The sequence below is a fragment of the Moschus berezovskii genome, chromosome 12, assembly GCF_049115385.1.
Source record: "Moschus berezovskii isolate FMDL1 chromosome 12, NW_MosBer_1.0, whole genome shotgun sequence".
Lineage (NCBI taxonomy): Eukaryota > Metazoa > Chordata > Mammalia > Artiodactyla > Moschidae > Moschus > Moschus berezovskii.
The window spans coordinates 83,133,916-83,159,920 of record NC_142471.1 but is presented as its reverse complement, the minus strand read 5'-3'; the positions used below and the strand labels follow the sequence as shown (position 1 = coordinate 83,159,920).

The 26,005-nt window shown below is 40.4% G+C and overlaps 1 protein-coding gene across 2 annotated transcripts in view; it reads left to right on the top strand.

Annotated features, from left to right (window-relative positions):
• Nucleotides 1-26,005, top strand: part of SHTN1 (shootin 1) — a 111,251-nt gene that overhangs the window by 6,003 nt on the left and 79,243 nt on the right. The window contains exons 2-3 of one of the 2 annotated variants that reach the window (XM_055424570.2): nucleotides 11,844-11,896; nucleotides 24,583-24,643. In XM_055424570.2, coding sequence (XP_055280545.2) covers nucleotides 11,844-11,896; nucleotides 24,583-24,643 — 114 coding nt within the window. Of the gene's footprint in view, nucleotides 1-11,843; nucleotides 11,897-16,334; nucleotides 16,481-24,582; nucleotides 24,644-26,005 lie in introns of those variants that run through there. The other variant, XM_088842362.1, reaches the window with a different exon arrangement.

The following is a 26,005-nucleotide window of genomic DNA, read 5'->3' as shown; positions in this document are numbered from 1 at the left end:
ATGTACTTACTGAGTTGTCTATGAAAAGGCTGGTAAATTTATTTTTCTTCATCTGGTTACATTTTTATAAGATTTATATTTAAACTTTTTGCTTTTACAACAAAGTATAGGTTGAGGAAAGTCTGCAGAATATAAATGAGCATCTCAGTGAATTACTTTTAAAAAGCAAATATGTTTCTAACAACGCTTAAATCAGAACATTTCCAGAAGCCCCTCATTACCCCTCCAAACACCATCAGCTTCCTCTAACCGAAGATATTCAGTACCACCAAAGATAAGTTTTGCAAGTTTCTGAAATTTACAGAAGTGGAATCATACAGTATGTATTACTTGCTTCTGTCTTCTTTTACTCATTATGTGTATGATATTTATTAATATTGTTGCATATAGTTGTAGTTCATTTGTTTGCCTTGTGCTCAGTTGCTCAGTCGTGTCCGACTCTTTGTGACCCCATGGACTGTAGCCCGCCCGGCTCCTCTGTCCATGAGATTTCCCAGGCAAGAATACTGGAGTGGGTTGCCATTTCTTCCTCCAGTGGATCTTCCCAACCCAGGGATTGACTCTTGTCACCTGTGTCTTGTGCACTGACAGGTAGATTCTTTACCATTTGAGCCACCTGGGAAGCTCCACAAAATGGAAAAGGCAAGGAGATGGATTTTCCCCTTGAGCTTCTAGAAGGAACATAGCTCTGCTGACACGTGGATTTTAGCTCAGTGAAACCTATTTTGCATTTCTGATCTCCAGAACCCTAAGATAGATTGCTCATCCATGGTATGAATAAGCTAAAAAAATGGTTTTTAAGCTAATATACTAGAGATCAGGGGTCAACAGACTTTTTCTATAAATGACAGAGATAAATATTTTAGGCTTTGTGAACCATATGATTTTTTTTAAACCAGGGTATTTATTGAAAAGGCATTTTCCTAAAATTTTTGAGCCACTGCTGAAGAGACCTCAGTTGGGTTACTTGTCTTGAGGTGGACATTCAGCATGGCCTGAAGAACTAGATGGTCTAGTCAGAATTTCACCATTGAGTTGTTCAATCATGTCCAACTCTTTGAGACCCCATGGACTGCAGCACACCAGACTTCCCTGTCTATCACTAACTCCCAGAGATTGTGCAAACTCATTTCCATCGAGTCAGTGATGCCATCCAACCATCTCATCCTCTGTTGTCCCCTTCTCCTCCTGCCTTCAATCTTTCCCAGCATCGGGGTCTTTTCCAATGAGTTAGTTCTTTGCATCAGGTGGCAAAAGTATTGGAATTTTAGCTTTAGCATCAGTCCTTTCAATGAATATTCAGGACTGATTTCCTTTACGATAGACTGGTTTGATCTCCTTGCAGTCCAAGGGCCTCTCAAGAGTCTTCTCCAACACCACAGTTCAAAAGCGTCATTTCTTCACCACTCAGTTTTCTTTATGGTCCAACTCTCACATCCATACATGACTACTGGAAAAACCATAGCCTTGACTAGGCGGACCTTTGTTGGCAAAGTAATGTCTTTGCTTTTTAATATGCTGTCTAGGTTGATCATAGCTTTTCTTCTAAGGAACAAGCATCTTTTGATTTCATGACTGCAGTCACCATCTGTGGTGATTTGGAGCCCAAGAAAATAAAGTCTGTCACTGTTTCCATTGTTTCCCCATCTATTTGCCATGAAGTGATGGGGCCAGATGCCGTGATCTTCATTTTTTAAAATGTGGAGTTTTAAGCCAGCTTTTTCACTCTTCTCTTTCACTTTCATCAAGAGATTGTTTACTTCCTCTTTCCTTTCTGCCATTACAGGGGTGTCATCTGCATATTTGAGGTTATTGATATTTCTCCTGGCAATCTTGATTCCACCTTATGTTTCATCCAAAGCTGCATTTCGCATGGGGTACTCTGCATATAAATTAAATAAGTAGGGTGACAATATACAGCCTTGACGTACTCCTTTCCCAATTTGGAACCAGGCCATTGTTGCATGTCTGGTTCTGACTGTTGCTTTTTGACCTGCATACAGATTTCTCAGGAGACAGGTAAGGTGGTCTGCTATTCCCATCTTAACTCTGCAATTAGGTAGATCAGTCTTACTTTTTTTTTGTTGTTGTTAGATGTAAGAGTAAACATATGCTTATAGAAGAAAAAAAGCGTATGGACTGAAAAGTACAATTAGCTACTCCTAACTCTTTGTTTCCCAGTCTTTATTATATTCTCCAAAGGAGTCTTTTTGTGTGTGTGTGAGGGTGGGGGTTTCCCGGTGGCATAGGGGTAAAGAATCCGCCTTCTTGTGCAGGAGACGCAAGAGACACAGGTTCGATCCCTGGTTCAGGAAGATCCCCTGGAGGAGGAAATGGCAGTCCACTCCAGTATTCTTGCCTGGGAAATCCCATGGACAGAGCAGCCTGGCAGGCTGCAGTCCAAGGGTTCACGGAGTTGAACATGACTAAGCATGTACTCAGGATCTTATGTATGTACATCTAATAAGAGTTGATGAAAGTGGCACTTCACCTGTAATCCTCTCCCAAAAACTTGTAGTCCAAGTCTAATGAGGACAACATCCCATGTTAAGGAACATTCTACAAAGTATCTGATCAGTGCTCCTCAAAACTGTTGAAATTATCGAAAACAAGGAAAGTCTGCGAAAAGTCGGCATCACAGCCTAGATACTCAATGGATATGAGTTTGAGCAAACTCTGGGAGAGGTCCAGCAAGCCTGGCGCGCTGCATTCCATGGGATTGCAAAGAGTCAGACACGATTGAGCAACTGAACAACAGCAAGATGTGTCTAAGGAGACGTGACAACTAAATATAGTGTGGCATCTGAATGCTCCCGGGACAAAAGTAGAACACTAGATAACAACTAAGGAAATAAGGTATGGACTTTAGGTCGTAGCAGTGTGTCAGTATTTGTCCATTAATTGAAAGAAAAGTAACACAGTAATGTAAGATGTTAATAATAGAAGAAACTGTATGGTATATGGGAGCTCTACTATGTGGGCAGTTTTGCTCTGGATCTAAAGTTTATAAAATCAAAATTTATTAAAAAGAGTAATGCTCACATCCTTGTACACATATAGCTGTAAGTGCAGCTGTAGGAAGAATTCTCGGGAGTGGAACTGTTAAATCCCAAAAGTCAGTGTATTTTAAACTTTGTTGTGCTGTAGATTTTATTCAGAGCTGTTAAGACAGCCAAGCTTCACTTTAAAACGTGGAAGGAACACTGCTTTTTGTCTTCTCTCCTTCCCGTGATGGCTAAACATTTTATTTCATTTATTTTTTTAAAATTGAAATATCTAAGTATTGTAAACGTTAAAGCATGAGTTTTGAAGTTTTTGTATGATACAGTGGACAGTAATATATTAGGATCCTTTTAGTTACTTGATTCTATCTCAGATCCTGTATGGTGTAATTCAGGGTATGATTCTGAGACTGACACACACACATACACACACACACACATATGTATATGTATTTGTTGTTGTTTTTTAAATAAGACTTTGGGGAGCAGTTTTAGATTGTAGAAAAATGGAACAGAAAGTACAGAGAATTCCTGCATAATCCCTCATCTCCCCGCACTGTTTTTTATCATTATCATTTTATATTAGTGTGGTACAGATTATTGTACTCCAGAACTGTACTACCGTTCTTCGAATTGATGAGCCAGTATTGATACATTATCATTAACTAAAGTCCGTAGTTTGCATTAGGGTTTATTTTTTATGTTGCACATTCTACGGGTTTAGACAAATGTATGACATATACCCATCACAACATTTATCAGACAGAATAATTTCACTGCTCCAAAAATTTCCTCTTTTCTACCTGTTCATTCCTCTTACATTACCCTGGAACTCCTGGCAGCCACCCATCTTTTTACTGGCTCTGTCAGTTTTGCTTTTTCCGTACTGTTATATATTTGAAATTATACAGAATGTAGCATTTTCCGATTGGCTTCTTCCACTTAGCAATATGCATGTAGGCTTCCTATGTGTCTTTTGTGCTTGAGAGCTCATTTGTTTCTCTTTATCACTGAATAATACCCCATTGTATGGGTGTACCATTGTCAGTTTCTCCATTCGCTTGTTGATGAGCGTGATGTTTGCTTCCGAGTTCTGGCTGTTATGAATAAAGCGGCTGTAAACATCCATGTGGTGGTGAGGTAGGGGGAAGGGAAGAGTCCTAGTACAGGGTCCCTGTGTTTTAGTGAGCTGCGCCCCAGGCTGTGACTTTCCTAAGTGCTTCTAGTTTTAGTTCTCCCTGTTGGTAAGACAAGACTACAAAGGGTTGGAGGTGGTTATTACAGTCTCTTCGGTCTGTTCGGCTCTGATAAAAGAATTTCCCTTGAGGGAAGGCCTTGTTAAGAAGAACAGAAGGCTCTGGGCGTATTTCATCATGGATACTTTTCCTGTCCCCTGCCAAAACCAGCAGGGGATTTTTCTCAGTATTCACTGTGAGGTCCTGGTAGCATTCCTAGAGGTAGAACTCATAAAAGTGTCAGGGCTTCCTAACCCTGGCCCTCACCTGGAGTTTTTAACTTTCAAACTTGTTGCAACTGAACCTCCAGCAATTTGTCAGTTACAGTTTTTCTTCCCCTGGCTTGGCACAGGAGGGGATTTTGTACCTTGGCTTCTACTCCACTAGGTTGTGATCCTCTGTATCTACCTGAGTGTATCTCTGGTTTTTAGAGCAGTTTGCCCAGTGTCTTTGATTCTGTCATGGATCTAAGAAGAGTTGTTGATTTTGTTTGTTCAGCTTTTGTTGTTGTTGTGAGAACCACAGTGTCAGCTTACAAGCTCCTTAAATGCCAGACCAGAAACCAGGCTAATAAATGTATTTTAAGGTTACCTAGTTTCCTTTTTTTCTCTTGGTTAACTTGAAGTCCTTAATATAGTTTATTGAGATTACTTCTTAAGCATCATTAAATCATTAGCGCTGTACTGTGTGTTCTATCAGGTAAAGATTGAATTTCAGGTTTGCCGTAACTTCTTTTCAGATATGAAATGTCTCGCCTTTGTTTTTGATTAGGTTTTCCAGCAGTGTTTTCCCTGGCTCTTTTAATGCTTTCATTAACAACTGAGGTATAAATGACTTCTGTTTCTATTCTGCCTTTAAGAGCAGGACCTATTGGGATGTGTGCAGAAGGGAATAATGTCCTAATTGAACATTATCTCTTATGACTCATGTCCTTATACCCCATTAGTAAGAGATGTTTCAAGGCTCCGTGGTTTTCAGAGATGCAGACTCAACAGATAAGAATATATATTAGATGATCTCATGAGGCAGTGTTTTTTTTTTCTTTTGGTTATGTTTTATGGCTTTTTAAAGCTTCATTTTTCTAAAGTATCTTGTAACATATGATGTAAGAGGCCCTTTTAGTTTGGGCAGGAAAGTATGTGCTCTTGCATAAGTTGTTCATGTAAAAGACCTAGGTCCGTTCTTCCTTCTTCCTGAATTTAGCACATATTTATCAAGTGCCTGATAGCGCAGGTGGTAAAGAATCTGCCTGCAGTGCAGGAGACCCTGGTTCTCCAGCAGTTGGGAAGCCACTGGAGAAGGGATAGACTACCCACTCCAGTATTCTTTGGCTTCCCTTGTGGCTCAGCTGGTTAAGAATCCGCCTGCAATGTGGGAGACCTAGGTTTGATCCCTGGGTTCGGAAGATCCCCTGGAGAAGGGAAAGGCTACCCACTCCAGTGTTCTGGCCTAGAGAATTGCATGGACTGTATAGTCCATGGGGTCGCAAAGAGTCAGACACAACTGAGTGACTTTCACTCACTCACTTATTAAGTGCCTCCTGTATGTCAGGCATTGTGCTAGAAGAGGGCACAGTGGATGGATAAAGACACAGTCTTCACCCCAGAGGATTATTTCTTGTCTAGTGCTTGGGCTTCCCTGCTGGCTCAGATGGTAAAGAATCCACGTGCAATGGGGGAGACCTGGCTTTGATCCCTGGGTTGGGAAGATCCCCTGGAGAAGGAAATGGCAATCCACTCCAGTATTCTTGCCTGGAGAATCCCCATGGACAGAGGAGCCTGGCGGGCACAGTCCATGGGGTCACAAAGAGTCAGATATGACTGAGCCACTAAGCACACAAGCTTATTGTGTACATCACACAGTGCACATTACACACAGTAATGCTCAGAAGTGTTTTTTACATGGATAACTTTGTGAATCAATAAACTGGTTCTGCTTCCACCGTTTCTTACCGTGGGATTTGACTTTTCCATGCATTTGTATCTTCACATTTGAAAAGTGGATGTTAATATTTCGCCTAGATAGATTTATATGAACCAGCCATTCATTCAACATAGGCATGGACTCTGGCTTAGTATTCAGCTGAGTGTAAGGTATATGGCAATGAACTGAGTGGGAGAAAAGGCAAGAAAACAGACCTATTTTCAGAAAACTTATTAATGTTGCATGTAGATGCTCCAGCAGAGATATGTGACCAGTATACACAGGTGAAAGTGTTAGTCACTCAGCTGTGTCTGACTCTGTACGACCCCATGAATGATAGCCCGCCAGGCTCCTCTGCCCATGGCATTCTCCAGGCAAGAATACTGGAGTGGATTGCTATGCCCTTCTCTAGGGGATCTTTCCGATCCAGGGATCGAACCTGGGTCTCTTGCATTGCAGGCAGATTCTTTACCATCTGAGCCACCTGGGAAGTCACTATAAATGCTGATTTTTGCCCATGGTATATGGGGAGAGTTTCTTAGAAGAAATGACAGTTGAACTGCATTGAAAAGGAGGATGTAGGGAAGATGGGGAAGGGAAGACTTTGTAGACATAAGGGAAAATATTTGTAAAGACACAGCATATGAAAGGTCTTAGAGGGTTTAGGGAAGCGTTGGAGCTCTGGGGGTGATGGAGTGAGTTGTGGTCTTAGAATGGAGAGAGGAGAGTGGGGTTCCCAGATGTGAAGCTAACATCTTTGGTAGCTTTTAAACAAGAGAATGAAATAACCAGATTGCTTTGTTACAGTGCTAACTATCTATTTTGTAAAGAATGAACTTGGTATACAGGGAGGATAAAGGCTAGAGGAGTTGTTGTTCAGTTGCTAGGTCGTGTCTGACTCATTGTGACCCCATGGTCTGCAGCACACCAGGCTTCCCTGTCCTTTCCCATCTCCTGGAGTTTGTTCAAGCTCATGTTCATTGAGTTGGTGATGCCATCCAACCATCTCATCCTCTGTCACCCCCTTCTCCTGCCTTCAATCTTTCCCAGCAGCAGGGTCCTTTCCAGTGCATAGGCTCTTTGCCAAAATATTGGCGAAGATATCAGGTGGCCCAAATATTGGAGCTTCAGCATCAGTTCTTCCAGTGAATATACAGGTTTGATCTCGTTGCTGTCGAAGGGACTCTCAAGAGTCTTCTCCAGCACCACGGTTCGAAAGAGGCAGTGGCTACAGAGGATAGGGCAGATTGGAGACATTTTGAGATCTGAGCAGTTTGAAGATCCTTTGGTGGTGAGGGGGAGGTGGGGAATTAAGGGTGATGCTGTGATACTAGCTTAAGAACTAGGTAGATGATGGTCCTGCATACAGGCAGGAGGGTGTTTGGGCAAAATTTAATTGATGAGTTCCCTTTCTAACATGTTGAGTTTGAGGTGCTTGTAAGGTATCTGGGCAGAGATATCCAGAAATACTGTCCAGTAGAACTTTGAGCTGTGATGGAAGTATTCTGTGTTCACTGTCCACAGTGGTAGCCACTAGCCATGTGTAGCTATTGAGCAGCTGGAGAGTTGAATTTTAAATTTTATTTCATTTTAGTTAACTTAAATGTCAGTAGCCACATGTGGCCAGTGGCTACCAGATTTGACAGTGCAGGTCTTTCGTAGTGGTTGGAAATACTGATCTGGAGCTAAGGCTCGGGTAAGGTGGTTAAGCTTCCTGGGACTGAGAGGGGCACTGGAGTCTAAAATGCTAAAACTGGAAAAGGTCCAGGCAAACTGATGATTGTTCATCCTAGCCAGAGGTGTTATTGGCCTGTAATTATGACTTTAGTTGTCATGTTTCTCAAACAACTAAGTCTCCTCAGCTGCTTCCTGGAATGGCTATGGCATAGTCTGCAGCTTGGAAAGAAAATTCCCTTTCTTGGCATTAGGGGGTTAGAAAATAGAAAACCAGCATGATTCTTGAAACACGTGCTTTGCCTGATATTCTTCTTGTTTTCTCCACATCTTCCTTTTTCTTCCATTCCATTCTCCTGTGTGGTGAGTCTCTTCTTTGGAAGCACATTAAAATCACCTGGGGTGTTTACTTCTTATAAAAAATATGGCTGTCCAAGGTCCACCTAGTTAAATCAGAATCTTGGACTGGGGGTGGGTAGAGAGGGCATTAGGCAGCTGTGGGATTTTAAAGCGCCTCAGGTGATTCTAACGTGCAGCCAGGATTGAAAAGTATAGCTTCAGACATGCCTACAGTTCTTTGGCACCTTCTGTTTTTTACTACACAAACTACAGTTCATCTTTAGCCCCCCTCTCGTCTCCTTTTATTTGGTGGAGGGTAACAGTACTTAGCATTTCAGAGATTTTGCCATCTTTCAGGCCACGTATGACAGAAATTAGCCTGAGACTGAAGGGTGTTAGGGAGCAGCCTAATCTCTTGTCATACACATACCTTGTGTAAGGATTGACATACCTTGATGTGACAGTAATAGTTTTAACAAAAACTCAGGATCTTTTCTCTTACTTGTGACAAATGGGGTCCTTTAGTTAAGGCACGTGCTCATTTGTGGCACGTGGGATCTAGTTCCCTGAACAGGGATCGAACTTGGACCTCCTGCCTTGGGAGCATGGAGTCTTAGCCACTAGACCTCCAGGGAAGTCGCAACAATTGAACATTGACTATGCCTAAGCGTCCTTGTATCTTACATATTAGTCCGCTTACTTTTAATGACAATACTATGAGAGATGTACAGTTGTTATTCCTATATTCTGGATGAGGAATCTCAGACTCAGAGAATAACCAGTTTGCCCAACGCCCGTGGGTAAGTGAAGTGCTTGGGCTGCACTTTTAAATTGCTGTGCTATGTGACTTTATAGTGAAATATACTTTAAGGGATGACGTCTTCCCAAGCTGCAGGTATCTTTCCCGTGAAAGAGTTGGTCAAATAATTTCTTCTTTTTTGTTGATTAATTCAATATTTGGAATATTTCTCTCATCAAATCACTTGAGTTGTGCAGTTCATGGTAAAAGTTTTTGAAACTGTGAGCCAGGTGTGAGACGATAAGGCTTACTCTGTGACACTCTGGCATTGCCAAGAAAGAAGTAGCTGAATAACGTAGGTCACTACAGCGTTTACAAGTTTTGCTAAAAATGGGGTTACATATGTATTCACTATAATATATGTATATGTGACCATATGTGACTATTGTTTAGGGCAGTGAGCTTGGTTTTTCTATTTCAAAGAAATAGAAATATATGAGTAAATGTTTCTATGTCCTATTCCCCAAGTGCCCCTTCCCACTACTAAATGGTTGAATTCTTCCCATACTTTTTCTACCCCTGGGCAGGACCTGGTTTCATTTTTTAAAATTATATTCAGTCATGGGAAACGTATTTTCTGTGGTTTCCATTAAGATATGATAGGTGAAGGGTTCATAATTATTGCTTTTCATAAAGACCCAATAATTGGGAGTCTGGACTCTATTGGTAGTGGAATGGAAGAACAGTATCAGGTTTTTTGAAAAGGCCTTCAAAGCCATTATCTAATGTTTTAAATAGGAAAAAAAAATTTCTTAAGGTCAATGTGAGCTCATGGTTTTATAACCCTTTATTGCTTTTTTTTTGTATATCTGTAATGTAAGTCATCAAGAATAGAGCAGTAAATCAATTTTGAGTTTTCAACTTTATCTAAGAATACTTTTGAATGTTAAATAAACTGAAGCAAAGTCTCTCACTAAGATATTTATTTCTTTTTTGAAACAAAATTAGATGTAGTAATAAGATTTGGGACCATGACCACAGACTACCCAGTGATGTAAGTGGACAGAATCTCTTAGTTCTTAGAATCCTAGAATCTCTTAGTTCTTGTTTCTTTTTGTTAAAAAAGGAGGGACGGGACATTTTATTGAATTTTCAGACCCGAGGACAATTTAGTTCATACTCATTGGTTGGGTTTGTATGATGGTGGCTGATAAGGAGCTGGTGAGCTTCAGTCTGTGATTAATCAAATCTTTTCTGTTGAAACTATTTTTAAAAGGGGTATGTCTTTACATGTATGCATTAAGCTATCTATGGGCTAATTTTCAAAGATTCTTTTTGAGTGTGGCTTTGATAGAAATTGTCTATTAGTTCTTATTTAGATGAAGTGTTGGTAAAACTTCTGGGCATTGATCATGTAATCCCATAAATATTTGTTTATTTGAATTGGATTTTAAGATTTCAGTCCTGCCATCATAGTAACTACCCTTCAGATTTCTGTTGAAAGAAACAGCATGTACTTTACTATATGAATTGTTTTGGGGGTGTCTGCTCCAGTAGTTAGAAATCATACACACTAGCATTAATGACCAGATTATTTGGAATGTCCTTAAAACTACAGGTTTCAGATTTTTTTATTTCTGCCTTCAGGTTCTTCGTAGATATAGAGAGCTCTGTCTTTTTTTTGTTTTTTAATAGAAAAGCTGAGCTTTTAAGTCAGTTGATTTATTTTATTTATTTTTGGCTGTGCTGAATCTTCATTGCTGTGTGGGCTTTTTTCTCGTTGCAGGGAGCTGGGGCTATTCTCTTGTTGCCATGCATGGGCTTCTCATTGCAGTGGCTTCTCTTTGCAGGGCACAGGCTCTAGACACATGGGCTTCAGTAGTTACGGATCCCAGGCTCTGGAGCGCAGGCTCAGTAGTTGTGGCCCATGGGCTTAGTTGCTCCATGACATGTGGGATCCTCCAGGGCCAGGGATTGAACCTGTGTCTCCGGCATCGGCAGATGGATTCTTTACACTGAGCTACCGGGAAGACCACAACAGAGCTTTTGAAGATAAATACCAGTTAAATTTTTTAAAAGTCAAAGTATAAAAATCCAAGCTTGGTTATTGCCTGGCTCTCTTGTACCAGTCAAAATGGTGCTGGTCTGAGAGTGGACAGCAATTCTCCTGGGCCCACCTTAGACATTCTACTCCATCATTAATCCTAGATCATTCCCTTTCTTCCCACCATAAACTCTGAACATCACATTCTCAACCGTGAGGATATCTAAAAATGGTGCTTTGGCTAAAAGTTGAATGTGGAGGTTCTGATCATTTTTCTGGCAGTAGAGGATTTTAAGTAGAAAACTGCTACTTTCCCCACATAGTTGAATGTATTTGCAAACAACTCCCATATTCTTGCAACTTAGAGAAATGAATCTGGCAAGGATCTGGTCATAGCCTGGTGGTTGATGATCTTGCAGTGCCTGAAAATAGTTGTTCTTAGCTGAATGCTCATAGCATAAACTTTCGTCTGTGGGTAGAGCAGATATGTGACACTGAGTTTATTTTCTGGAGGCCGGTTTTCAAAAATTCACCTCTGATTACAGTACCGCAGCCTGATCATGCTGGAAGGAACTTCAGGGAACACCCACCTGTCTCCTTTCACAATTGCTGAGCATCAGAGATGAGAAGTGACTTGTCATGGGCATTTATGGCTCATAAGTCTTCCTGATGACCCAGGAGAACTGAAATTTGGCTCAGGGGACTCACATCCGCTCTGGTCTCTTTTTCTTCCTTTTTCTTTAAAGCAGGAGCCCATCTTCTGTAGCCTCTTCTCCACCCCACCCCCAATCTAGTAAATAGACAGTAGGGGTTAGTTGGGTTCCCAGGTTTTTCCCCTGTAAACTTTTGATAGCATTGTGACACTTCTTTCCTTTTTTTTCTTTTAGCGATAGGTGAATATGAAGACCTTAGAGCCGAGAACCAGAAGACAAAGGAGAAGGTTTGTATTTTACCCTTTCTTTCCTCTCTTACATTTGTAAAAAGCCTAGACAGCATGGTGCATTGTTCTGCCACCAATTTCAGTTAAATGCGAATGAGAGTTGTTTTTTTAAAATTTCTTTTCTCCTGCATGTGTGGTTCAGGCTAATATCAACTCTAGGCTCCAGATGGTAAAGAATAGCAGGCATGCCACAGTGGGCGCTGCTCTGGGAGATTAACTACGCAGCTAAATGTGCAGCAAGGCACCAGGCCAAGGAACTCAGGCCCCCAAGAAGTATACTTTTTCCAACAGTCAGATTTGGGATTCTAGTGATGGCATTGAAGGCCTGAGACATTTACCTTTGGGGTGTAAGCACCTTAGATCTGGAGGGAACTCTTTGGACTTAGTCCATTGGCATTTAGCTCAAATGTCTCCATAAACCCTTTGTATGCTTGCTGCCTCTAAATATGTGAATAATATGTTGGAAATTGAAAAACACTCAATGTGAAGATGGTGGAGCCTGGTGAATATTTTCCTAGGCTCTGGCAGTTTTAGTTTTTAATTGTTAAATAATTGAATTCTACTTACCTTTATGTCTCTGAACATACCCATTTAAGATTCATGAGTGTTTTTTTTTTTTTTTTAACATACGTCTTCCCTATCAGTTTAGGGAAGGGACAAATAGAAGGGAAGGCTAAGTTTTGAGAAGTACAGGGGCTAAGTAGAGAACGAAAAGGAGGACAGAGAGAGAGCCGTCCATTGCTGTTATTTAGCGATAAATGGAGTTTATTTTAGAAATTAAAAGTTCCTACTTTCAGAAATTTGTCTGATAAACCAGATATTTCAAAGCATAACATCCGTGGTGGAAAATTCATAAAACAGGTTTTTGTGGTTATTAAAGAAGGTGCTCATCATTGCTGCAAATTATGCAATCTTGTCTTGAAAATTTCAGAGTAAGAGATGTAATGAAAATTGGCAGACAGCTAAGTATTTTGGAGGGGTAAAATAATAAATTGTGGCCTATTTGGGGGATATTTATTGAGCTCTCAAGAATCGACTTTTAATATTAAGCTCTTAACCATTTTAACTCATGTTAATTTGCCACCTATATAGATGTTGGTGTGGTGGTATTAATGGCATCACGGACTCTGTGGACATGAGTTTGAGTGAACTCCGGGAGTTGGTGATGGACAGGGAGGCCTGGCGTGCTGTGATTCATGGGGTCGCGGAGAGTTGGACACGACTGAGCGACTGAACTGAACTGAACTGAACTCTAGTTCAAAGCACATTATAATGGATTTTTAGATCGTTATTTTTCACTCAGATTTCTTGCCCCTTTGCTCATTTGTAAATAAACCTTTGCTGTTCTATAAGATTTTAAGTATCTTCCTTTCCCTTTACTAGGCAGTGCAGGGAATGGTAGGTGGGTAATGAGAATATTTGTGATAGAAGGTGGCTGATACGTACATCTAATATGGTAAGAAGGTCACAGAAGAAAGTTTGACAGGTTTTCTAGTTCTCAGTTGTTAGACAACAAAACCACAAATGTCCCAAGTCTGCCAACAGGTGGGGAGTGTGTGCCTAGATCCTGGGTCCCTGATGCCCCATAATTTCAAAGCAAAGCTGATGGGTGATGCTTGAGCCTCTTTCCTTAAGATACCCAACCGTCTTCCAGCTCGGGGAGAAAGAGCCAAGACTTAGCAATTGAGTCTCCTCCATAGATGTTTCTGGTCCAAGAGTGAAAGAGCAAATCAAGTAGTACGGGTTAATTCAGGAGAACTCTTTGATTTACGTAGAAAATAGGACTAGGGAAAGCAAACATGTCTCCATATGACAGAGAAAGAAGGATCTAGGAGAACGTGAATAGCATGAGGAACACATTTTTTGTTTGTTTTTTTTCTTATCCTTCTTTAATCCTTGCTTATTTGTAGACCTAGCATTGCCCTAAAAATAGTAGACATTCTATAAACATCTGTTATTAGTGATGATGAAGGTTATTTAACTGCGAGCCACTTTCTGCAGTGAGTTTTTAAGTGAACCATCTGTAATAACAAGTGAACGGCAAGTAAAATGCATTTGGCAAAAGAAGGATTAAAAATTAACTTGTCCTTTAACCTGTTTACATGTTTGTCTACACAGAGTACATCCAGAAAGTTTTGTAACAGCTCTATTGACCTGCTGCTGTACTCATTCTTTAAAAATAACTATTAACAGAAATGGGAAGAAAAGACATGAAAGCGATATGGAATGCTGTGTGGTCGGGTAAAACAAAATAGGATGGTTTTAAGTTTACCACACTCTTGTTTATCTGTGTTAAAAGACTAGCAGGCTTATTACTGCAGATTTTTTCCCCCAAAGGGGGCTGTATGACAAAGGAGGGAAGCCTATAATAAAAGCCTTTTTATACAGCACAGAATGAGTAAAAGCAGCTTTAGTTCTGGAGGTGGTAAATGGAGAACACCATTTTCTCTGGCAGAGCACTTTCTCCTGCCTGGCTGTGTGAGCTTTGTGCAGTCCACATCAGCAGATATTCATGGCTATTCTTACTTCGTGACCCCAAACAAGTTCAGTTAAATTCGTCAAGGATAGGAGTCTAAGGTAAGACTCCTTTTGCCATAGTTAATTCAGTGTGGGCAAATTTTGCAGACATGGAAGGGACCAGAAAAATAAACAGCAAGTTTTTTCCTTCCATGTGTCCACATTAAGTTTAACCATCTGTATTGTCTGGTCACAAACCTTATCAGTGGGAAGAGACACTAGGTATGCTTCCTTTGGGTAGATCTTTTTATACCCTGTTTGGAATCTCCTCTGTTGAGACAAGTGGTAGGATGTGAATTTCCTCAGAACAGGCAGTTGCTGAGGAGACTGTTTTTTTAAGAAGCTACTGCAGGTCATGTACATCCCCTTATCTTCCTTATCTGATGCTCTCAACAACCCTGTGCCAGCTTTGTTTCACAGAAATCAGGACCTCAGGGCTCAGCATGGGCTTCCCTGGTGGCGTGGAAGGTAAAGAATCTGCCTGCCATGCAGGAGACCCGGCTTCAGTTCCTGGGTTGGGAAGATCCCCTGGAGAAGGGAATGGCAACCCATTCCAGTATTCTTGCCTGGGAGAATCCCATGGACAGAGGAGCCTGGTGGGCTACAGTCCATGGGGTCACAAAGAGTCAGACATTACTGAGCGAGTAGCACTTTCACAACCTCCTTTTCAGGGCTTAACAGAGTCTAGATTCAGACATAGGTATCCTGACTACAAATACTCATTTTGAAGCAGGTAAACTTAAGGGAGCTACTTGACTTTTCCCACAAAAGTCTTGGCTTTATTCTTTATTTTTTATTGTTAGCTCAGGAATTTTCCACTAGAAATGATCAGACTCAATGCTTTTCTGGATCGTTCTTCTTCACCATATATTGGTTTGTATTTAAAAACTGAAAGTTAAATGTCAGATCAATCTTACATTAGAAAAATTCTCATGTGTGTGTGTGTTTGTGTGTGTGTTTCTGTGTGTGTCTACACATGTGTACCCACCTGTGCGTGCGTGTGTATAGATTCTGACACAGTGCAATCCAAGGGTCAGAATAGGAGATTTGGGAGGGGGGGCCAGTGTCTTAACGGTCTTTTCCTTTGCAGTTCTCCCTTTTTAAGAACAGTGTAACACAATCATTTTGTGGTTTTTATCAATTTTTTTGAGGATGGAATCAGGATCTGAGTTGATGAGGAAACCTTGTATTGAAAGGAAAACATTTTGCTGAATGCTTTCTGAACAAGGGGATGTAAAGAAAAATGTGTGAATATCCCACTCTTAAGTATAAAACTACTCTAATGAGGGATACAGGCAAGTTGACAAATGACTGTGATGAACTGTGCGTATCCATGAACGCTTAGAATTTGGGGTTAGGATGGGAAAAAGAACAGAGACAAGATTCCTACCCAATTCCAAGCGACAAACTCTTATCTCTTAATGCTTGGCTTAAATATCACTTAAATATTTTTTTTCCAAGTCTTCTCTCTCTCACAAGCAAGATTGCTGCTTCTTTGTAATGAAACACCTGTATATTTCTTATGTACTTATCACATCTTATCAACCAAAATTCATTATCAAAATATTATATATGGCACAGGTAAGTTGTATGGGTTGGATTAGTGTTTGCTTTTTTTTTTAAGACATCATTAAAGGTGGATATGATGGAAAGGTTGTTACTTTCCACTATTTTTTGCCTAAGTAGCATTATCAACAATATGTTAGAAACTGGGAAGGCCTATCACATTGATTTCAATAACCCTTCCAAATTATTTTGGGGGTAAAAGAAAAATAGAGGACTATATATTTTGAAGTCAACCAAATGAAGTTTCACTCTGCTTGTGAAGCAGTTATCATATTTAAATGTGTTGGTCATGCTTCTACAATTGAAGGGCATCCTTTATGACTCATTCAGGATCTTTGTCATAGTCCTTTGTGGTTTTTTCCTATATACGGAGGTCGGGGGGGCAAAGCTTCTTTGAGCTTTTAATGGAATAGCTTTCACATTTCTCAGGGTGGTGGGGTGTGTGGAGTGTGCATAAAAAGAAAGAAATCTGTAGAATAGAAGAATGTCTGCCTTTGAACAGTAAGTATTTATGTTTAATACTATGTTCTGAGATCGAGTTTTGAAATGAATAAATGTTTAAGTGGCTGATTAGAAGTCGTTTGGGTGAGCTACTGTAACCCTGCATCAGGCGCTTCTGTCAGCTTGCCAGGAACAATGAGTGAAAAGGGAATGAGACAGACACTTTCCAAGACTTAGGTTTCAAGAAGCAAGATAGATGATACTGTTTGCATCTAGGCTCAGTTGTCTATTGTTAAAATTTCCTCATCTTGTGTAAATTTCAGAGGTGAAGGTCCCAAAGTATTTTATTTTTAAGAAATCAATAAAGAAGCCACTCCAAAGAGCAAGATATGCCCCCATTATGCTAACTGTTCATGCATAATACATTCACATACATGCAGTTTCTTTAGAACAGAGTGGCAAGTGGTTGTGCCAGAGAAAAAGTAATTACTTAGCAGTTTGAAAGTGAAAATGAGTCTCTTATTAACAGCAATCTATCCAGAAACAAAGAGCAAGGATCTCTGTTCTGATGACATGTGTTTCCATCTAACACACAATACCTAGAATTTGGAGAATGCTGTAAGACAGCTTTAGGGGGCAGCTACTACTTTATTGCCTGTGAAAATTGGAGGGAAAGAACTTTGAATTGGAAGAAAGAACGCCAGCCAAAGAGAAAGAGAGTGAAAAGAATTCCGTCCTAGTGGGAATGATTTAATTTACTGTGTTCTTTAAAGATAAGCTCAGCTGAGTTCTAGCCAGACTTCCAGAGGTAGAACAATAGAATTGTTGATTTTTATTAAAAATGATTTGATGGTTTTTGAACTGCATCACCAAAGATACTAAAACAGGTGGATATGCACAATTCGAATGCTATGCCTGTTTAAACTTTTAAATATTGTAACTGGACGAAAAAGGTCGAGAAAAATAAGTACGAAATGGTGTAGGGTTGAGACCTCTTGAGACTCAATGTTGTAGCCTCTGCTGTGCGTTCCTGTAGTGCAATATTTCTCTCATTATAGCAAGTGTTGTTATAAATTGCTCGTTTCATTGTTGATCTTTCTTGGTTGATCCTAAGTTTTATGAGAGCACTTTGCCTGATATGTTTCTCACTGTATTTTTTTCCTGCTTAACACAGTGCCTGTATGAATAATTTGTTCAGTACTTGGAGGAAGGAAATAAAGGTTTTCAGTGATTACAGTAGATACTGCTTAGAAGTCTAATTCAGTCAGCTGTAAGGTAGTAGTCTTTCTCCAGATTGTCTCCTCTGTTGGCCTGTGTAGGCAGTGCACGTGTGCGCTTCTTGGGTTCCAGATTGGTGTTTCTATAGGCTCACAACCCTTGATTAAATTTGTGCATCATGGAGAGAAAAATGAATGTTAGTGGAAGTTAGACACAATTCAGAACACCAGAGGTTTTCTTGCATAAAACATCCACACAACAAAGTATAAAGATATCTTAGTGTCTAAATCAGTTATCTATACTTCTGCTGAGCCCCAGTGAGCAGACATTTTAGTATAAACTGGGTTGGATGATATGTGAGGCAGAAAGAACAGAGCTGCCCATTTTGGTGGGGGAGAAGGGAGCGCCAGTTCACCCTGGAAAGACTTTCCTCTGTAAGTCAGCCTGCCAGTGCTTTGAAATGCTGGTGTAGTTTCGGAAGCCAGGTAGCTGCCTGGATGAGCCTCAAGGAAGAGTTCTGGAAAACAGCCAGGGCTTCTAATATTAAGAGCTTTCAAAACCAGCAAGGCTAACCACCAGCCAGTTCACCACTTCATGAAGAGCCAGAATAGAGACTCTAGAATAGATGTAATGTTACCCAGCTTGCTTCAGCCAGCCAGCAGCACTCGTGCTGCTGGGTTCTACCCCAGCCTTGAGCTGTAGAGAATCGTCGAGCATCATAATTAAGTGATGTGGGCCCAAGAACATCTGTTGCTATTGCAGAGTCTTCACGAGCAATTCTCACACAAAAAGAAGCAGTTTCTGCAATTGGTGCAGCTGCGCAAACAGGAAGGAGGATGGGGTGGGATGGGTGCAGGGCTTCTGTGGGACATAAAGAGGTAACATCCTTCCAGAATCTTTGCTCGTTTCTTCCAGTTGGTGGAACAAGATAAAGATTACAAGATATATTTCTGGATTCACCTAAAATGATGAAATAACTAGATGTTTGGATTTCTGCTTAGTAAACGGATGTATCCTCCATATTTTGCTCAGCTCTGGTTTGGAATAAATAAGTTGCTTTTGCAGCATGTGTAAATCTCTCCCCCCGCCACCCCCGCAACCCCTTTCAGTATCCATGGCAGATGGTAAATTCTGTGGCTGCCAGTTCTATCATAATATGGTTGCAGAAAATAGAAAGCAACATGAAGACCTCTGATAGAACACAGCTGGTGTGTTGGGAGACCGCTTTGAAGCTGCTGGTGATGACTGTAGAGTTAGTGTGAAAGCGTATAGGTGGACTGTAGAAATGTGTTACTTGAATGTAGGGATAAGACTGTGATTGCCGAGACCTGTTACTAACCAAAGCATGTCTCCCTGGGCCTTATGAGGGGAGAGCTTGGGCATGGGTGGGCAGATTGGCAGACTGGTGGGGAAGTACTAAGCAAACAGGTGCCACATTCATGAAAACAAGAGGAGCATTCCTGAGTCAGCTGGCTAGCACACTCCTAAAGTGAGGTGTTAACACTATCTGGTGGGGAAAGGATCTCATAAACTTAGTTGAGAATCCAGGAGTCCAGTGCTTCGAACTTGAAACACCAAAAGACAATAAATTCGGTTTACACATTAAGTTGGGACTAGAAACTGTATTAGAATTACTTTTTTTTAGCAGAAGCCAAATTCCCACCAGAAAGCTTTAATGAAAGGGTATTCCTTTTCCTTTAGAAAATGGTCCTGTGTGACCCCTCTTATGGAGGGTCTGAGTCAGGATTTAAGTAAATAGCTTTGCTAGTTTAGCACCATGTACTTGTTTTGTGTATGCTAGCCAGAATGGGTTTACCCAAATAGACGGAGGTTTTTAAAACTAAAACTTTTAAAAAGTTTCAGTTCTTGATAGACTAACGGCCAAAACTGAATAATAGCTTAATTTTTTTTATTTTAAAAATATTTTAAAAGCATAGAATAGGGCAGAGAATAATATGACACATATACATGTCACAGAATTAGCTTACTTTTTCAAATTTAAAAGTAAAATTGAAGGTCTCCAGTGTCATCCAACCCTAGACCCTTACCCTCCCTGGCTTTTAAGAGACAACTACTGTCATATATTTTATATGTATCCTTCTGTTCCATGTTTTTATATATATACCATATGTATCAGGAGATATACAGATGCAGTGTAAATATATGAAGTACTTTTGTGTGTTTAAGGTATCATTTGATATATATATTCTATAACTCCTTTTACTTAGCATTATGATTTTTGAGAATCTGGTTATTGATAGACGTAAAACATTGTAAAACATTGATACATAAAACATTAGTTCATTCATCTTTATTTATAGTGTATTATATGGCTATACCATGGTGTATTGTTGTTTTAAATGCACAACATGTTTGTATAGGTCATCTTGTACACGTTACTAGAGATTCTAGTGATAGAATCTAGAAGCATAATTGCTGAGTCATAGGGTATATGCAATTCCAATTTTTTTCTTGCCGTAAGGCCTGTGGGAGCTTAGTTCCCTGACCAGGGATCAAACCCATACCCATTGCATTGGAAGCATAGAGTCTTAACCCCTGGACCACCAGGGAAGTCCCTGCAATTCCAATTTTGCTAGTTTATTTCTAAAGTAGATATGCCAGTTGACATTTCCACCTGCAGTATGTGAGAGTTTCTGACTCCTGGTACCAGACCTTTTCAGTTTTTGCCAGTCTGTTAGATCAGAAGATCTCATTATTTTAATTTGGTTTTTCCAAATTGTCAGTGGCATCATAATTTTTAGCCACTGATATTTGAAAGTAAAAATATCCAAAGTATGAAATCCCCCAAAACATATCCCAGATATGTTTATCTGACATGGTAGAATTAAAATATAAAGTTGTGTTGTATTATATATAGTGTAATAGTATTCTCACACAACTAAAATTTTGGTTATCATTCTAACAGCTAAAATCACTTTTTAAAGTTTTAGACATTTTTGATGAAAATCTTCCTAAAATGTGTTATACTTCCTATTTTGTGAAGTTCAGTGCTCATAATGAATGTGTCTGATGTTGGGAAAGATTGAAAGCAGGAGGAGAAGGGGATAACAGTGGATGAAATGGTTAGATAGCTTCACTGACTCAATGGACATGTCTAAACTGGCCCTGAAGGTATTAATGAATTTTTAAAATACCTAACATTCCACTCGTTTTCCAGTGAGTCAGTTTTTCACATCAGGAGGCCAAAATATTGGAGCTTCGGTGTCAGCATCAGTCCTTCCAGTGAATATTCAGGACTGATTTCGTTTAGGATTGACTGGTTGTATCTCCTTGCAGTCCATGGGACTCTCAAGGGTCTTCTCCAACACCACAGTTCAAAAGCATCAATTCTTCGGTGCTCAGCCTTCTTTATAGTCCAACTCTCACATCCATACATGACTACTGGAGAAACCACAGCTTTGATTAGACGGACCTTTGTTCACAAAGTAGTGTCTCTGCTTTTTAATATGCTGTCCAGATTGGTCATAGCTTTTCTTCCAAGGAGCAAAGAAAGTGAAGTTGCTCAGTCGTGTCCGACTCTTTGCGACCCAGTGGACTGTAGCCTACCAGGCTCCTCCGTCCATGGGATTCTCCAGACAAGAGTACTGGAGTGGGTTGCCATTTCCTTCTCCAGGGATCTTCCCAACCCAGGGATCAAACCCTGGTCTCCCGCATTGGAGGCAGACGCTTTAACCTCTGAGCCACCAGGGAAGGAGCAAGTGTCTTTTAATTTCATGGTGGCAGTCACCATTTGCAGTGATTTTGGATCCCAAGAAAATAAAGTCTGTCATTGTTTCCATGGTTTTCCCATCTATTTGCCATGAAGTGATGGGACCGGATGCCATGATTTTAGTTTTGATTTTAATTTGCTGTACCTTCTTCTATTCAGAATTCTAAGGATACAAGGATGGTTTCTTCTTGAGTGACAGAGGGCATAGGACATTGAGCAGGAGTTTGTCGCCAGGTAGTGATCACTTCCTATATTCCCCAGGGTTCTGGATAGTTGAAAGGACCCAGTTTCAGGAATCTGCCCTGTGCATGAGTGGGTTTTTTACTATGCCAGCAAAATACCTGCTTGAGAAGAGGCACAAATATTCTCTTAAAGAATGAATACATTTTAACTCAAGGATGTTAAATTGGTTTGTTACTGAGGAGATAATAAGCAGGAAGGTGACTCATTATCTTAAAAGGTCTGAGAAAATTGGCCAGATACAAATGGTACAAGTATCATGCTGGTGAGTGGTTATAAATACCGTGTGGCCATTAATGCCTTTTTTCCCTTTGTATTTTTTTTTCTCTTTAAAAATATGTTTTCTTTTTTATTGAACTATAGTTGATTTATAATATTATGTTAATTTCATGTACAGAGCACAGTGATTCCGTTATTCTGTCTGTGTGTATTCTTTCCCAGTATAGATTATTACAAGATACTGAATGTAATTCCCTGTTGTGATTGTTGTGGTTTAGTTGCTGAAGTGCTTTAGTTGCTACGTCGTGTCCGAATCTTTGTGACCTTATGGAATGTAGCCTTCTAGGCTCCTCAGTCCATGGGATTTCTCAGGCAAGAATATTGGAGTGGGTTGTCATTTCCTTCTCCAGAGGATTCTTCCTGACATAGGGATCGAACTCGCGTCGCCTGTGTCTCCTTCATTGCAGGCAAATTCTTTTATCACTGAGCTATCAGGGAAGCCATAATTCCCTATGCTAAACAGTAAATCCTTGTTGTTTTATCTATTTTATATTTGCTGTGCTGTGCTTAGTCGCTCAGTTGTGTCTGACTCTTTGCGATCCCGTGGGTTGATCCCAGACCAGACTCCTCTGTCCATGGGGATTTCCCAGGCAAGAATACTGGAGTGGGTTGCCATACCCTCCTCCGGGGGATCTTCCCAACCCAGGGATTGAACCCAGGTCTCCCGCATTGCAGGCAGATTCTTTACCAGTTGAGCTACCAGGGAACCCATCATGTGTATCTGTCTAATCCCAAACTGCTCATTTTTCTCCCTCCTTCTCTGTTTTGGTAACCATAGTTGTTTGTTTTCTATGCCTGTGTGTCTGTTTCTATTTTGTAAATAAATCAATTTTTTTGTATTATTTTTTAGATTCCGTGTGTGTGTGTGTGTATGTGTGTGTTTTTAGTCACTTCAGTTGTGTCTGACTCTTTGCGACCCTATGAACTGTAGCTTGCCAGCCTCCTCTGTCCATGGGATTCTCCAGGCAAGAATACTGGAGTGAATTGCCATGCCCTCCTGCAGGGGATTTTCCTGACCCAGGGATCAAACCTGTGTCTCTTATGTCTCCTGCATTGGCAGGCAGGTTCTTTACCACTAGTGGCACCTGGAAAGCCCAGATCCCCCATATAAGTGATATATTTATCTCTGTCTGACTGACTTAGTATGGTAGTCTCTAGGTCCATCCATCGGAGAAGGCAATGGCAAGCCACTTCAGTACTATTGCCTAGAAAATCCCATGGATGGAGGAGCCTGGTAGGCTGTAGTCCATGGGGTCGCTAAGGGTCGGACACGACTGAGCGACTTCACTTTCACTTTTTACTTTCACAGATTGGAGAAGGAAATGGCAACCCACTCCAGTGTTCTTGCCTGGAGAATCCCAGGGATGGGGGAGCCTGGTGGGCTTCCGTCTATGGGGTCACACAGAGTCGGACACGACTGAAGTGACTTAGCAGCAGCAGCAGGTCCATCCATAGGAGAAGGCAATGGCAAACCACTCCAGTACTCTTGCCTGGAAAATCGCATGGACAGAGGAGCCTGGTGGGCTGCAGTCCATGGGATCGCTACTAGTTGGACACGACTGAGCGACTTCACTTTCACTTTTTACTTTCACACATTGGAGAAGGAAATGGCAACCCACTCCAGTGTTCTTGCCTGGAGAATCCCAAGGATGGCGAGCCTGGTCGGCTGCCGTCTATGGGGTCGCACAGAGTCGGACACGACTGAAGCGACTTAGCAGCAGCAGGTCCATCCATACTGCTGCAGTGGCACTATTTCTCTTTTATGGGTGAGTAATATTCCCTTACTGTGGATATATCCAGAGGTATGAACCCCCCCTCGTCCCCCAAAGCATATCCCAGATGTGTTTATCTGACATGGTAGAATTAAAATGTAAAGTTGTGCTATATTCACATGGTCATATATATATCAGTTCAGTTCAGTCCCTCAGTCGTGTCTGACTCTTTGTGACCCCATGGACTGCAGCACCCAGGCTTCCCTGTCCAACATCAACTCCTGGAGCTTGCTCAAACTCATGTCTGTCAAGTTGGTGATGCCATCCAACCATTTCATCCTCTGTCATCACCTTCTCCTCCTGCCTTCAATCTTGCCCAGCATCAGTGTGTTTTCCAATGAGTCAGTTCTTTGCATCAGGTGGCCAAAGTTTTGGAGCTTCAGCATCAGTATCAGTCCTTCCAATGAATATTCAGGACTGATCTCCTTTAGGATTGACTGGTTTGATCTCCTTGCAGTCCAAGGGAGTCTCAAGAGTCTCCAACACCACAGTTCAAAAGCATCAATTCTTCGGCACTGAGTTTTCTTTATAGTCCCACTCTCACATCCATACATGACCACTGGAAAAACCATAGCTTTGACTAGTAGGACCTTTGTTGGCAAAGTAATGTCTCTTCTTTTTAATATGTTGTCTAGGTTTGTCATAGCATATATATATATATATATCACATACCTTCTATATCCATTCATCTGTTGATGGACACTTAAGGTTGCCTCCTTGCCTTAACTGTTGTGCTGCCGTGAACACTGGGGTGCATGGATCTTTTTGAATTAGAGTTTTGGTCTTTTCTGGATATATCATTAATTCATGTTATAGATTTTTAATTTTTGTTTCTTTTCCTAAAACTGTTTATAAATTTACCCTTTCTTGTCTTTCCAAACTTATGATACAAACTTAACATTTTTGTTTTGTTTTCGTTTCAGTGTGACAAAATTAGGCAAGAACGAGATGAAGCAGTTAAGAAACTGGAGGAATTTCAGAAAAGTATGTAAGCATTTTGGTGGAATTGTTCTAACACATACAGCTGTGCTTTGGGGTTATGTGGGTAGGCATGAACTCTGTGTTTAGTTGCTGATGTAATGGGCAGCCAAGAAAGTGCCAAAAAAAAAAATACTCTGGCATTATTGTGATTTTTAAAGAAATGGATTGAGCATTATCATTTCATAAGTATATTATTTACATATACATAAAGTACAGTTTGTACTTGTTATGAAAATTTTTACTACGCAGACCAGTTAAAAGAGCAGAAACTGTTACTTTGACTCTGAGAAAAGCCGGCATTAGTGTATTATAGCCTTTCTTTGCTGTTCTTTTATCTGTGAAATATATCAACAAAACATGCTGTCATGCTTTGCACTCAATCTTGCAGCCTAGCCTCCTCTTTTCAGTAAATAGTATATCATGGTCATCTTTGCATGTTAGTAGAGAAATATATCAGTTTTTAGTGTTATCCATAGTATTCTATCATAAGATAGTACCGTAATTTATTTAAACAGTTCTTCAGTTACAGATAGATTATTTCTGGTTTTTAGGAATTATCTGTAATGCCATGATAAGAATTCTAATTCATACATCTTTACAATAGTCTGATTAGTTCCTTAGGTTAATTCATAGAAAGGGAATTCTAGGTTTACAGAACTTACACATTTTAAGAATTTGAATGGTTGAAATAGCTCTTTCACCGAGGAAAGTGATAGTCTCACAAAAGCTATAATTTCTTAGTTTTTGCTGTTATTTTTTTATGTGATGTAAATCTGTTATTACTTTATCCCCTAAAGTAGAGCAAATCTGATCATGCTCAGAAGGTTCAGGAGGAATATGTCACAGGAAAGCCAGACTTTAGCCAGGAAAGTGACCCTCCCACTTGGAAGCAAGGCCTCTCCATCCTTCTCAGATGCCACATTAGTCATGTTGTTTGATTATATCATGAAGGGTTGACTTGGTAACTACACTACAAAACATTTCAACATTTATTCTTAGTGGAGGTAAAGCAGGTATAAAAATGCAGCAGGATAGTTAAATTCCAGTAGCTAGTTTATTTCAGGTGTCTGGCTGTAACAAGGAAAACCTAAAGGGGATATTATTGATAATAACCTGTCTTTGGTTGTTATCACTGGTCCCATCACTTCATGGGAAATAGATGGGGTAACAGTGGAAACAGTGTCAGACTTCATTTTTTTGGGCTCCAAAATCACTGCGGATGTTGATTGTAGCCATGAAATTAAAAGACGCTTACTCCTTGGAAGGAAAGTTATGACCAACCTAGATAGCATATTAAAAAGCAGAGACATTACTTTGCCAACCAAGGTCCATCTAGTCAAGGCTATGGTTTTTCCAGTGGTCATG